The 13,701-nt window shown below is 63.8% G+C and overlaps 5 protein-coding genes across 5 annotated transcripts; 3 read left to right on the forward strand and 2 right to left on the reverse strand.

Moving 5' to 3' along the window:
* Nucleotides 1-552: 552 nt before the first annotated feature.
* AMSG_08698 (uncharacterized protein) lies at nucleotides 553-2,768 on the forward strand (the record flags this gene model as incomplete). The annotated part of the gene is made up of 2 exons (XM_013899661.1): nucleotides 553-944; nucleotides 1,023-2,768. The coding sequence occupies 2 exons, from the start codon at nucleotides 553-555 to the stop codon at nucleotides 2,749-2,751; spliced, it is 2,121 nt and encodes a 706-aa protein (XP_013755115.1). The 3' UTR covers nucleotides 2,752-2,768.
* An 813-nt stretch (nucleotides 2,769-3,581) lies between these two features.
* Nucleotides 3,582-5,813, forward strand: AMSG_08699 (uncharacterized protein; the record flags this gene model as incomplete). Its single annotated transcript, XM_013899662.1, has 1 exon — nucleotides 3,582-5,813. The coding sequence occupies one exon, from the start codon at nucleotides 3,582-3,584 to the stop codon at nucleotides 5,811-5,813; it is 2,232 nt and encodes a 743-aa protein (XP_013755116.1).
* Nucleotides 5,814-8,866: 3,053 nt separating this feature from the next.
* On the reverse strand, nucleotides 8,867-9,583 carry AMSG_08702 (uncharacterized protein). Its single transcript, XM_013899663.1, has 2 exons — nucleotides 9,505-9,583; nucleotides 8,867-9,350 (listed from the first exon to the last, which is right to left on the reverse strand). Exons 1-2 carry the CDS (start codon nucleotides 9,557-9,559, stop codon nucleotides 9,229-9,231), a joined length of 177 nt encoding a protein of 58 aa, XP_013755117.1. The 5' UTR covers nucleotides 9,560-9,583; the 3' UTR covers nucleotides 8,867-9,228.
* AMSG_08703 (uncharacterized protein) lies at nucleotides 9,560-11,385 on the forward strand (the record flags this gene model as incomplete). The annotated part of the gene is made up of 4 exons (XM_013899664.1): nucleotides 9,560-9,581; nucleotides 9,656-9,659; nucleotides 9,790-9,793; nucleotides 10,292-11,385. The coding sequence occupies exons 3-4, from the start codon at nucleotides 9,790-9,792 to the stop codon at nucleotides 11,383-11,385; spliced, it is 1,098 nt and encodes a 365-aa protein (XP_013755118.1). The 5' UTR covers nucleotides 9,560-9,581; nucleotides 9,656-9,659.
* Nucleotides 11,386-11,489: 104 nt separating this feature from the next.
* AMSG_08704 (uncharacterized protein) lies at nucleotides 11,490-13,629 on the reverse strand. The gene is made up of 3 exons (XM_013899665.1): nucleotides 13,533-13,629; nucleotides 12,153-12,999; nucleotides 11,490-12,018 (listed from the first exon to the last, which is right to left on the reverse strand). Exons 1-3 carry the CDS (start codon nucleotides 13,600-13,602, stop codon nucleotides 11,532-11,534), a joined length of 1,404 nt encoding a protein of 467 aa, XP_013755119.1. The 5' UTR covers nucleotides 13,603-13,629; the 3' UTR covers nucleotides 11,490-11,531.
* Between the last annotated feature and the right edge of the window lie 72 nt (nucleotides 13,630-13,701).

Consider the following 13,701-nt stretch of genomic DNA (forward strand, 5'->3'; position numbering starts at 1 on the left):
GATCAGTCACCGTTCTGAGGAAAAGGTCGTCAAGCTTGAGAGGGGGACAGAGTGGGGATAAGGCTCACGGGGGAGAGGGGAGACGGGGAGGGGGGAGGCATACCGTTGAGGAACCAGATAGCCTGCTCAGAGTACTTGTGGGTGCAGAGCTCAGAGAACTTGTTGTTGCCGGCCGACATGATGTTGATGTGGAAGACGAATGGCGTGAAGCGGCGCGTCCGCCTCGGCGGGGGTTTTAGGCACCCTGTCGGCTGCCGGCAGCAGGCCGACGAGCAGTGACCGTTGGCAGGCAAGGCAAGGGTTGGGCGGGAGGAGGGAGGGGGGGGGGGGGCGATACACGACACACGCCACTCTGCTGTAAACACAGCAAGAAGCATGTACACGCCTGGACCAGCACACGAGCCACGGCGGTCACAGCTGCGTGGGTCTGTTGGCGGTGGTGGTGGCGGTGGTGTTGGCGGTGGTGTTGGTGGTCTGCGGGGAGCCGGTGGAGGTGGTGCGGGCTACTTTCCGCCGCGTGGACAGAGCTACACTCCGAGCCATGGCAGAGGCATGGAGTACCTCAGTGGGGCTGGGCCTGGGGCTGGGGCTGGGGCTGGGTATGGCGGTGCGGCTGGGGCTGGTGGCGGGCTCGGGCATGGCCTCTCGTCGCGGTACTCGGACACGGGCTTTGCGCCATTGCCATCGCTGCAGCGACCGGTGAGCTCGGGAATGGAGACCGGAATGGGGGCTGGGTCATGGGCAAGGGCGGGCCAGCTGCCGCCACCGGCTCAGTCGGTCTCGCCGGCTGGAGTCGACGTCGATTTGGGCATGTATGGCCTCGGACGCAGCCGCAGTCGCTCGCCCCCGCGCGGCGGCAGCCGTGGCGCAGGCTACGGTGACGGCTACGGCGCGCCGTTTGGCGACGGTTATGGCGCGCCGTTTGGCGACGGCTACGGCTCGCCGTATGGACGGGCGCCGCGAAGCAGGAGCAGGAGCCGCGGCCGGGAGATCGGGCGTGGTGGGGGATATGGTCGCCACAGACCCGACCACGATGACGAGTACTACTCGTCGGACCTGGCCGACGAGGTCGGATACGGATCACGCGGAGTAGGTATGGATGACCTCGGCGCCGGATCGCCGATGGCAGCATCGCCGCTCGATTTTGCGGCGCCGCCGCCGGGTGCGGGCCTGCCGGCCGACGCCGACCACTACGTGGTGGCGCTGTACCCGTCCGAGCCGTCGATTGCCGACGAGCTGCCGCTGCAAAAGGGTGAGATGTTGGCGGTGCTTGGTGATCGCGGCGAGTGGTGGAAGGGGAGCAATGTTTCCGGTGCGGTCGGCTACTTTCCCAAGGTCTACACCAAGAAAGTCAGCCGCTCTCGCGTGGCGCAGGCCGGCGTCCTCGCCGACCCTGCATCGCAGACACTACCGACGACCGAGTACGCCGATTCAACGCCGCAGCAGGCCGGTCCCGAGCCTGCACCGGCAGGAGCCGCTGCCAAGTCTGAGCCCGATCCTGTGGCGCCAAAGCCAGCGACCGCCGAGCCGGCGAGCGCCAAGCCCGCAGCACCAACGCCAACGCCGACGCCGACGCCGGCGACGAGTGCGCCGGCGACTGCAGCTTCTCCGCCGCGGCCGCGGCGACCTCGGGCCAAGCCGGCGCCCAAGGAGAAGACGAGCCAGGAAAAGGTGGCGACACTGATGGACTCGCTGGGAGTGACGATTGTGATGCTTGTGGTGACGGTGTATGTGCTGTTCATCGACGACTTGGTGACCATTGTGGGCGCGGACCGGTCGTCGGGCCACGACACGATGGTGTTTGTCTTTCTCATCCTCAAGGTCATTGTCTTTGTCATGTTTCTGGTCGAGCTTGTGGCGACGTCGTGGGCGGACCGCAAGTACTTTCTCTCGTTCTTCTTCTGGCTCGACGTGCTCGCGCTCGTCTCGCTTGTGCCGGACGTGCTCCTCCTCTTTGGCTTTGACCTCTTCTCGTCCATTTCAGGGCTCACTGTGGCACGGACCGGGCGGGTGGCGCGCGCGTCTGCGCGGGCAGCGCGGCTTGTCCGTGTGGTGCGAGTCATCAAGATCTCGCGGTTCATCGGCCAGCAGCACGGTGCGTCGACGCGCGGCTGGCTCGACTCGGGCGACGACGGGGCCGATGCTGCGACGGCGCTGGGGCCGGCGGCCGAGGCTGCTGTCAACACAACAACGAACAAGATGACGGCGATTGTGCTCATTATGTTCCTCGCGGTCTCGCTCATGCAGATCTCCCCCGAGTGGGTCGGGCACGCCGAGGCCGGGCTCTGGACGCTGGAGACGGCACTCGGCTCGAACGACACGGCGACGGCGTCGCTCGCGCTCGCCCGGTTTGTGCAAACGTACCCGTCGACGTTGCCGGTCCTCGCCGTCCGGTCAGCCGGCGTCTCCGTATACGGCGATGTGACGCGCGATGTGTGGAAGCACTACGACGTCTTTCTGGAGCCCATCTACACGCCGGGCAACGTGACGCAGGCGTATTTTCTCGCCAAGCACCGCGAGCGGGTCCAGGCCGCGTTCAACCTCTCGCTCGTCATCCTCATCATCCTCATCCTCGCTGTCGGCACGGTCCTCGTTGGCCTCGACGCCAAGGCACTCGTCCATGCCACCCGCAAGACAGAGATGCAGAAGTTCCACCAGAAGCAGCTCGAGCTCATGGGCCGGTCGATGGCTGCCCGCGAGGCAGCCGCCCGCTCGCAAGACGATCTCCGGAGCTCCGCCGTGGTCGATTGAATGAAACTCTAGCCCCTGAAGCCAGTGCTGTCCAAGCGCTCCGGGTCGACGGCTTGGAAGAGTGCTCCAAGCTCTCCTCGATTTCACTGCGCTGGCCATTATTGCGAGCACATCTCGCCGATTTGCACGATGACCAGCGTGTGCATGAGCTGCAGTCGCACGCCCGCGTACACCCGAGATTAAGGTGAGCAGTTGTCGACGCCATCGGAGCTATTAGCGAAGCAACGGTACCAGGCGCGAGTGCTAGCGACTCGTAGCAGTGCGCACCAGAATCGACCGGCCAACAACAAGAGTGGCGGACACGGCCGGGCAGGGCTGGGCACCCAACTTGAACCTCTCGATACACACCACACCGCCGAAAATATTTCCTCCGCCGCCGTGCACGCAGAGTCACGCGCATTGCCGCCAGTGACGGGACGAGTGGCGACGGCAGCAGCAGCAGCAGCAGCCGGAGTGGCAGAGGGGGTGGCGCTATACTTGCCCACCACTGCACTCTGGAGGGCTATACAATAGGAGGTATGGTAGCAGGGGCACTTGCCCTGACTGTATCCCCCCCTCCCCCTTCCCCCCCCCTCCCCCCCTCCCCCCCTTCCCCCCGTACCCCCTCTCCCCCGAAGCCCACCACTTGAACTCACGCGCCCTCTCGACCTTGGACTTGGCCTCTGCCTGCTGCCTTCCCTCTGCCCTGCTCCGGTCGCTGTCTCTGTCCTTGCCCGCCCTCCGCCCTGCTCACGCCACTGCCCGCCTGTCTTCCAACCCTGCCCGCCGCGCGCACACCGGTGGCCTTCCGCTCGGCACGCGATACCTCGCGCCTGGGGTGCAGCGCCGACATGTCGTCGACGGTACCAAGGATCCGCCCGCGGCGGCGACGGCGCGAGTCACTGTCGCTGTCGGAGGAAGAGGATGCGTCGGTCGCCGGTGGGTTTGACGGCCTCAACGTCCGCCCGCGCAACCTCGAGGAGCGGCATCAGGTACTCAACTACTTGTTCGGCTTTGCGCCGACGGCCAAGTCTGTGACGCGGTCGTCGACGCCACGGCTACTCCGCGACGATGCGACGAGCTCGCCGGCGCCACTGCCGGCGTTTGAGCCCGCGGCATCGCGCTCGATCTTTGGTTTTGGCGAGGCGTCACTGGTGACGGTCGGCAATGTGGTCTGGCTCATTCTCTTTGGCTGGTGGATTGCGCTGCTGTACCTAGCGCTCGCCGGCGTGCTCGCCATCTCGTGGGTCGGGCGCTACCACGCGTCGCTGCTCTGGCACCTCTCGTCGTGGTACCTGTGGCCGTTTGGCCGTGCGCTCGAGCGAGTCGGTGGTGGCAACGTGACTCCATCGCTGCTCCCGGCCAAGGCGCGGCTGTACGGCTCGACAGTGTCGATTGGCTCGGCCGGCGAGAGCGCTCGGGCCGAAGCCGGCGAGGGCGGCCGCATCGACGCCGCCGGCGACGCCGAGCGCCCGCTGTCGGGCCTCGGCGGGCGGTCGTCGTCGCTAGCTGGCATCAACGCGAACAACGGGCTCGAGACGCAGGCGCACAACAACGCGGCAGCCGATCAGGGCGCGGTCGAGGCGCTGCTCGGCAAGCTGGTATACTATGTGCTTGCCTTTCCTGTCCTTGCTCTCGTCCACGTCGTTGTCTCGGCCATGATGTGGATGTCGGTCGTCATGATCCCCATGTTTGAGCTCAACATGCGCGGGCTCAAGGCGCTGTATGAAGAGCCACTGACGCTGTTTGTAGGCGAGTCGACGCCGCGAGCCGGTGCGCAGATTGTTATGTGCACGTACAAGGCCGCAGACTCGCGGTACTTTTACTACGAGCGCTTTGGCGTCAACGTCGTTCTCCTCAACATGTTCCCCTTTGTGGGACTCACCCTCATCCTGGGCTACCTCGGTGAGCACGTGGTCTTCCTCAAGCCCATCTCCACGCCGGGTGTCATCTTTGTCTCCTCGCTCCTCTCTACCGTCCCCATCGCGTACTTTATCGGCATGGCCATCTCGTCGATCTCGGCTCAGTCCACCTTTGCCGTAGGCGCGGTCCTCAACGCCACTTTTGGCTCCATCATCGAGCTCATTCTCTACGCCAAGCTCCTGCTCTCGGGCTACTCATCGATCGTCAAGGCCGCCGTCACCGGCTCGCTCCTGGGCGTCATGCTCTTCATGCCCGGCCTCTCCATGGTCGTCGGTGGGCTCAAGTTCAAGTCACAGCGGTTCAACGCCACTGCCGCCGGCGTCTCGTCGGTCCTCCTCCTCATCGCCATCATCGGCGCCTTTTCGCCCACCGTCTTTTACAACATCTACGGCACGTACTCGCTCTCCTGTACCTTCTGCGCCCCAACCAACTCGTCGCTCGCCTGCACAGGCTGTGCCTACATCGAGGGCGCCAACGAGCTCAACGCAGACCCCATCTACCAGGATCGCGCACGCCCGCTCTCGTACGTCTGCGCGGCCATTCTCCCTATGGCCTACTTTGTCGGTCTCCTCTTCACGCTCAAGACCCACAAGCACATCTACGAGGTGACCGAGTTCTCCGACGACGACAGCAACGGCTCCGAGGAGGGCGGTGGCCACAACGCGCCGGCATGGTCCAACCTCGTCTGCATCTCGGTCCTCCTCTCGTGCACCATTCTCTTTGCTCTCGTCTCCGAGACGCTTGTCGACTCGATCCAGCCCATCCTCGCCTCGCTCGGCATCTCGGAGCTCTTCCTCGGCCTCACCCTCCTCGCACTCGTGCCGAACACCGCAGAGTTTGCCAACGCCGTCCAGTTTGCGCTCCAAAACAACGTCATGCTTTCCATGGAAATCGGCGCCTCGGCCGCGGCTCAGATCACCCTCATCCAGATGCCTGTCCTCACCTTTTTCTCTGCTATTGTCGGCACCGACGACGCCGACACCTTTACGCTCATCTTCCCGCAGCTCCACCTCTTTGCCGTCATCTTTGGCGTCATCATCCTCAACTACAACTCGCTCGACGGGCAGAGCAACTACTTTCAGGGCGCCGCCTTTTGCATCGTCTACGCTGCCCTGGTCGCCACCTTTTACTTTGTCCCCGATGTCCCGGGCATCAACTAAAGTGAACACACAGATGGAGAAGGTGCAGAGCGCGGCGGAGCCATGGTCATTGTGGCCGTGACACAGCGACGATGATCGCGTTCGATCCTTGTTCTGCTGCCGGTTGCCTTGCTGCAATCTTTGTCTTGGAAACGTGGACGCACGCCTTGTTCACCACCCTCAAGCACACCATCCGACGCGGAAAGCAAAGTAGTATGCGATGACATGCCTGAAAGCTTGCGGCCAGAGTCCATTGCCGAGCTAGAGGGCGAGCAAGTGGAATCCAGAGGCTCGCCTCAAATTGAAAAAAGATGGCAGTGAGTGGTGCTCAGGCGGTCGCCACCGAGTGGGCGACACGCGACGCTGGAGAGCGAGGTTTTGCCCTTGTGCGAAGACGAGCCGAAGAGCGAGGGGATGGCGTTGCAGCTGGATGGGTGGCAAGGGCTTCGAGTTGGGGATGGTGGTGCTGGCGGGCTGTTCTCGCCGCTGAGGCGACGTGCACAGAGCAAGACGGCCATGGACAAGCTGGTGGCCGAGCCGCAGCTGAGCATGCTCGAGAGGGCGCTGCTGTTCACATCGCGGGCGTCGGGCATGGACAAGGTGTTCAAGTTGGTGCAGACGACGGCGTTGATCATGACGGTCTTTGTCAGCTCGACCGATGGCGGCAACAGCGGCGGCGGCGGCGGCGGCGGCGGGAGTGATGGGGGCGCGGCGAGCAAGCTCATCCGCATCCACAACATGATGAGCACGTCGAGAAAGAGCTTGCGGTACTTTAAGAGCCTCACGGTGGTGCGCAAGTTTGTGACGAGGACGCTAGTTCAACAGTCGCCGGGGAAGCAGGCGGTGATGGCGGTCGGCGACGCCGCGTCGCTCGTCTACTATCTGCTAGATCACACGCTGGCGCTCGCTCGGTTGCATCTGATCGAGCTCGACAACAAGGCGTACCGCGCGCTGAAGGACACCAAGAACAAGGCCTCGCTGCTGAGGCTCTGCATGTCGTTTGTGCTCGATGTCATGGCTCTGCGCAAGTCGCTGCGGGCGCTCGAGTCGCTGCGATCCGCCGCCGCTGCCGCGCCTGAGTCGACCCGTGCCACGCTGGCCAAGGTGGAGGAGACGGCCGTGGTGGCGCTCCTCCGCCGGCTCGCCCGCAACTTTGTGGCCAACCTCGCCAACCTTGCCCTCCTCCTCTCCTCGCTCAAGATTGTCCGCTGGTCGGTTCCGGTCCAGGGTGTCCTCGGCCTTGTCTCGGCCCTCATCGGCGCACACAAGGTCTTTATGCGTCTCGAGTGACACCTGTTGTCCTTGTCCTTGTTCAGCCCACTCGCGATGTGTAGCCCAAGTCGCGATGTGGTGTGCAGCCCTTCTCCGACCCATGTCGCCCGCCGCGATCACGGCTACCAACTCCATCATTGCCGGCATGACATATCACTACCACCACCATCGCCACACTCCCATCCTCTCTCTTTGTCCCTCCCTCCCCCCCTCCCCTCCTCCCCCTTAATCAGCCCATCACCCTCATCACCATCACCCCTCGCCGTCCCCCGTTCCGCCCCTTCCGCCCGATCCCACGACAGCCCGTCAGCCGGCTACCGCTACCCCACCGCACCTCACCCCGCCACCGCCACCACTACCCCCCACTGCTAACACCCCACCCGCATCACACTCTGACCATGGCCAGCCAACTGCCTGTCTGCGCCTATTGCCGGAGCCTGTGCCCGACGTCGTGCACCTCGGTCCGGCACGTGGAGACCAGCCGCCCGACCGACGAGCCGTGCGCCGGCTGCTTCTCCTTCACCGCACCACATGCTGCATGGCTCGAGTGCCTGTCGAAGCTCTTTGCTGCAAAGGGCTATGCCCCGCAAGTCGCCACCGTCGAAGATCTGATGCAGATCACGTCGCCTGGTGGTGGTCAAGGAGGTGCCGACTTGTCGCCGCAGGCATCTCCATCGCTTCCTCCGGTCTCTGCTGCGAGTCGACGGCTCTGCTTCCGGGCATCGGTCGAGTTTGGGCCGCTGCTCGGCTTTGCGACCTTTATGATGCGGGCGCGGGTGACACTGGATGCGATGGAGGCAAGCGGCGACGGCAGTGGTGACGATGGCGAAGATCTTGTGGTGTACGAGCAGGTGATGAGCAAGTCTGTGGTGTACTCCAACGCGGCGCTAGAGGCAATGAGTGCTGCACTGGGCATAGACGTGGTCAAGGCGTCCGAGCTGGAGCAGTCTGAGGGGGTTCTTGTGGTTCGCATCGGCGGCGAGGGCGAGCTCGCGGCGGCGATCGACGCGGCCATCCGCCAGCTGGCTGCGCCAGCCAAGCTGCCGTGGAAGCCGGTGGTGGCCGGGGTGGCGGCAAGCGAGGCCGGCGGTGCGGGCGCAGAGGCTGTGCCCGAGGGCGGGCGACAGGCGCACGCGATGCGGCTGGCCAAGCGGCGGCGCAATCGCAAGGCAGGCAACGCACGCGGGCCGACCCTTCCCATCATTCACCAGACGCTTGCGCGGCTGTTTCCGACGCGAGCACGGTTGGGCGCGCTGCTGGAGACCGTGGAGCCGCTGATGGCTGCTGCGGCACCAGTGGCGATGGTCCTCACTACGGCGCCGCAGATCACCCGCGATCCGGTGTATGTTGTGGGGCGGTACAACAAGTACTCGCGTGAGATCTCGAACACTGCCATGGTTGTGGGCGAGGAGCGGCTGGCCGACGACTCGGTAGGCGAGATTGTTGGGCGTGCACTGGTGCCGCTGTTCTCGGACGCCGCGCTCAGCCCGTTCACGTACAACTTTGTCTCGTGCGGGCGCGAGGACCTCGACGTGCGGATGCTGGGCTCCGGGCGGCCGTTCATTCTCGAGGTCAAGGATCCGGCCCGGCGGGTGGCGACTGGGACGTCGCTGGCGACGGCTGCGGTGGCGCTCAACAGTTCCGAGGACCGGGTTGCGCTCTCGCGGCTGGGCGTGGTGAGCCGTGACGAGACCAAGCCGATCAAGGAGGCCATCACCGCCAAGCGCAAGGCGTACTACGCTGTCGTCTCGTGCTCGGTGGCGGTGCCCAAAGTAGCGCTGGCACAGCTCGCCCCGCTCGCCCCGCTCACCATCACTCAGCCGACGCCGGTCCGGGTCCTCCACCGCCGGCCCAACTTGGCGCGAAGCCGCACGATCCACGCGCTCTCGGCGTCGTACATCAACGATCACTACTTTGTGCTCTCGCTCGAGACGCAAGCTGGCACCTACATCAAGGAGTTTGTGCACTCGGACCTTGGACGGACGGTCCCCTCGCTCGGCGACATCCTCCGCCCGCTCCTCCCGGGCCTTGCTCCCGACACGGCCATCGAGTGTGATTTGCTACAGCTCGACGTCGCCGAGGTCTTTGCAGCCTATCCCTGAGTGATGGGCAAGTTTGCTTGCGTGGCGACACGCGGTCGTTTTACTCGGACGCAACTCGGACGCTACTCGGCGTACGACACGGCCTTGCCCGTCTTCTGGATGGTCTCAAACATGACCTCCTTGGCCACCGACCCGGTCACGGTCACCTTCTGGCCCTCCATGTCGATCTCAACCTTGTCCACACCTGGATCCGTCCCTCCCCTCATTGTCGTGAGTAAACGTACCGATGCCGGCCACTACGGCACAGACCCCCTCCCCTCCCCCCCTCTCCCCCCCCCCCCCTCCCTCCTTCCGCTCCACACCGGCTCCACCCAGACGACCGCACCGCCCACACCTACCATCGACACGGTTGAGGGCCTTGGTCACAGCCCCGGAGCAGCCGCCACACGACATAGCAACGTTAAAGGTGCAGGTAGTCTGCAACCCATCCCCCCCCCCCCATCCCATGCCCGACCCCAGCCCCAGCCATGACCACGTGAGTTGCTCGAGGTTGGTGGCTCCCTCCTTCCGCGCCCGTTCCTCCTCTCCACCTCCCCCCGGGGCCCCAACAGCGCTGGAGGACCCAACCACCGCCCTCCCTCCATCTCCCTCGGTCCCGTTCCCCTCTTGCGCTCTACCTACAGATGCGTCAGCCATGATGTGTAGTTGTTGTAATATACTATAGTCAATTGTATCCCTCCCCCCTTTCCGCCGGCTTACTCACCGTCTGCCTGTCCGTCCACCTCTGCTGTCGTCACCACCTGTGCGAATTCTGTGGAAGGCCGGTCTGTCCGTCGGAAAATATTTTTCTCTCCCTCTCCGCCACACTTCCCCACCCCCCCCTCCCTCACCCACCCCCCCCTCCGGTCCTCACGACTAAAATATTTTTTGTCCTGCGGTGTCACCCCCCACCCCCCCTCCAAACGCTCATGCGGAATGAGGACGACGGCGGGTGAGGTTGGAGGTAGCAGAGGGTAACGACGCGTCTCATGGCAGAACGAGGTGGCGAGGGGAGACAAAACGAGAGCAGGAGTGACGACGGTGGACGGCTTGTCCTCCTGCGGCCACATACGGGCGAGCCACGGACGGTACCGTCGGCTACCAATGACTCGTTCACCCTCGAAACCTTCCACGCTCTCCATGTAGCGGCTGCTAGTCAGGGGAAGATCCTCCTGCTCGCTGCGGTCAAGACGGGCTCGCGGACGGACGTGGGCAAGGTCTTCTTCTCGTACTACTCGGCGCATGGCATGAACAAGGTCCTGTTTCGGAGACTCCCGGGCTCACAGCGCCTTGTCTCGCGATATGATCCGGACAGGCCCTTTGCGGCCAAGAACCCAATGACCAACACAGACATCCTTGGTGAGGTCGAGTACTATGCCGTCGGCTTTTCAGATCGCGACGAGGTTATGGCCGCCTCGGGCTCCCGTCCGCGCTCCGGGAGCGGTGGCAGCCGTGAGAGTGGCGGCGGCGGCGACGAGGGCGGCGGCGGCGGTGAGGACGACGGCGGTGGCGGTGAGAGCGGCGGCGGCGGCGAGAGCGGCGGCGGCGACGAGGGCACGAGCAGGCGGTCAAGGACGTCGCTGAAGACGTACGGACCTGATGAGGACATTCCCGCGGTGTTTTTGGGCACAGACTACCACTATGTCCATGATCGGCGTTTGCGTGCGCTGTTCCGCGCCAACGCGCTCGAGGCCGACGATGCCGAAGTCATGCTGGACACGCGTGGTATGCCGCGGCAGGGCGGTGGGCTAACAGTGGCGGACGCGGAGCTCGAGGCGCAAGTAGGCGAGATGATTGCGCGCATTGTGCGTGCGAGCGAGGGCGCGCAGGGAACGCGGCTGGTCCATGTTGCCTACGCGCGGGCGCTGCTGTACGGCATGCTCACGCTCGCATATCTCATTGTTGTCTCGCTTGTCATCCAGCATGGGATGGAGACCGTCATCTCGTCGTCGGTCCTTGTCCCAGACCTCTCGTGGTACTGGACGGCATTGCCGTTTATGTCGTTTCTCGCCGACCGCTACACGGTGGCACTCTTTGACGTCCGCGAACGAACGCTGTGTGTCCTCGCCAAGCTCGCACTCTGGGTCGTGTACATCTTTCTGCCCATTGCCGTCTACTCTGACGCGGCGCGCAAGTACCTGCTCATGCGCGGTGTGCTGGACATCCTCTTCCCCATCGGCGCCGTCGTCTACACCTTTGGCCTCTACGTCTACCTCTCGGCGTGGACGAGCCTGACGTGAGCGCGCCGTTGCGTGATGGGATTTGATGAGATGAGTTTGTTTGTTTCGTGTGAGATGATGTGGTGGTAGTACAACAACGTAAAACGGATTACGGACGCGAGCGCCGTGAGCGAGGCGTGGATGCAAGGTCACGAGGCGGAGGCCACTTACTTCTTCTTGGAGCCCTTCTTGCCCTTCTTGGAGCCCTTCTTGCCGCCCTTCTTGCCGCCCTTCTTACCGCCCTTCTTACCGCCCTTGGCGCTCTTCTTGGAGCCCTTGTCGCCCTTCTTGGAGCCCTTCTTGCCGCCCTTGGCGCTCTTCTTGGAGCCCTTGTCGCCCTTCTTGGAGCCCTTCTTGCCGCCCTTGGCGCTCTTCTTGGAGCCCTTGTCGCCCTTCTTGGAGCCCTTCTTGCCACCCTTTGCGCCCTTCTTGGAGCCCTTCTTGGAGCCCTTGTCACCCTTCTTCGAGCCCTTCTTCGAGCCCTTCTTCGAGCCCTTCTTCGAGCCCTTCTTCGAGCCCTTGTCGCCCTTCTTGCCCTTACCCTTGGCCGAGCCCTTCTTGCCCTTGCCCTTCTTCGAGCCCTTCTTGCTCGAGCCCGAGTCCGAGCCGTCGTCGGACGAGCTCTTGCCCTTCTTGGAGCCCTTCTTGCCCTTGCTGCCCTTCTTGGAGCCCTTTTGCCCTTGCCCTTGGCCGAGCCCTTCTTGCCCTTGCCCTTGGCCGAGCCCTTCTTGCCCTTGCCCTTCTTCGAGCCCTTCTTGCCCGAGCCCGAGTCCGAGCCGTCGTCGGACGAGCTCTTGCCCTTCTTGGAGCCCTTCTTGCCCTTGCCGCCCTTCTTCTTGCCCTTGCCCTTGGCCGAGCCCTTCTTGCCCTTGCCCTTGCCCTTGGCCGAGCCCTTCTTGCCCTTGCCCTTGCCCTTGGCCGAGCCCTTCTTGCCCTTGCTCTTCTTCGAGCTCGAGCCGCTGTCCGACGACGAGCCCTTCTTGCTCTTGCCCTTCTTGCTCTTGGACGACGCCGCGCGGGTGGTACCGTCGTCGGTCGACGAGTGCGAGTCAGCGCCCGATCGCTCGATGGCGTCAGGCAGAGCCTTGGTAAACGCGCCGAAAAAGTCGAGCACGGTCTCAACAGACTCATGCTCAACCGCAGCCTTCATCTCCTCGTACGACGCCCGCTTGTCCGACTTGGAGTCGATCGCCTTGAGCACCTTTTTGGCAGCCTTGGCAATCTTCTCCTCGTCCTTCTTGCGGATCGAAAACGACGGCTTCTCGCCCTTGGGCACCACGCCGGGCGCGGCATAGGTCACACGCATCGCGCACCGCGCCACAGCCTCAAACAGCGTCGCAAGCTCAGAGGTGGAGAGATAGCCGTCGCCGTTCTTGTCAAACACCCGGAAGCAGTACTCGATCTTCTTCTCCGGCTTGGCACGCCCCACAAGTGCAGAGTACACCGCCACCTCCTTGTAGTCGACCCACTGCTCACCGTCGTCATCAAACAGGTCGTAGAACGACTTGATAAACTTCTTGTTCGTGATTCCGAGCTTGCCCATCGCCGTCTTCCACGCCTCGGGCGAGATGCCCGACTCACGCCGCGCCACGCGCTTGAGCTTGTTCTTCAGCCGGAACAGCTCCTCGCGGGTCACTGTATCTCCACCACCATGTGCCATTCGCAGCCCGCCAACCATCATGAGTCTCTCCGCTCTCCACCCTCCGCCAACCGGTAACAGCCGCACCGAAGGAAATCGCCCAGTCAACGGAACGACGGCCAAGCGACGGTCACCCGCTGCTGCCTCGCTGCTTTGGCCAGCTCTTCTTCTTCGAGCTCCCTCCCTATCCAGGGCACCATGGGTGGCCCCAGGCCAACAACCAGGTCAAGCGGCCATGTGTACGGGACAAGACTCTGTTGGTAGCGTGTATGATTTGGTGTATGGCTTGGTACAGCTCCTGCGCCCGGTTGTTCGTCAGCGTGGGTCGCACCAACACCAAGCGGGGGCTCGGTTGGCGGGCGAGGGACAACGACAGCGAAAAAAAACTGACCGTGGGTTGAACCCAAACGGAACCAGACACTGCGAGCTGGGCTGCTGCTACGGGCAAGCAGGACAGAGGGGAGGGGGGAATGGTGCATGTGTGTTGAGGGGGAGGGGAGGGGAACTGGCAACGGAAGTACTGGCGTACGGTTGTCCTGCGACTTGACCTTCTTGAGGACCTTTGACGACGGCTTCTCAAAGCTCACGTTGGCTCCCATTGCTACTTTGTTTGGTTAGTTAGAGAGAGATGCTTCTAACCGCAGCATCCGCCAGACGCAGGCAGGCTCCCGCTCGGTTTCGCCGCCAGTCGACATACC

The sequence above is a fragment of the Thecamonas trahens genome, assembly GCF_000142905.1.
Source record: "Thecamonas trahens ATCC 50062 unplaced genomic scaffold supercont1.43, whole genome shotgun sequence".
Taxonomy (NCBI): Eukaryota; order Apusomonadida; family Apusomonadidae; genus Thecamonas; species Thecamonas trahens.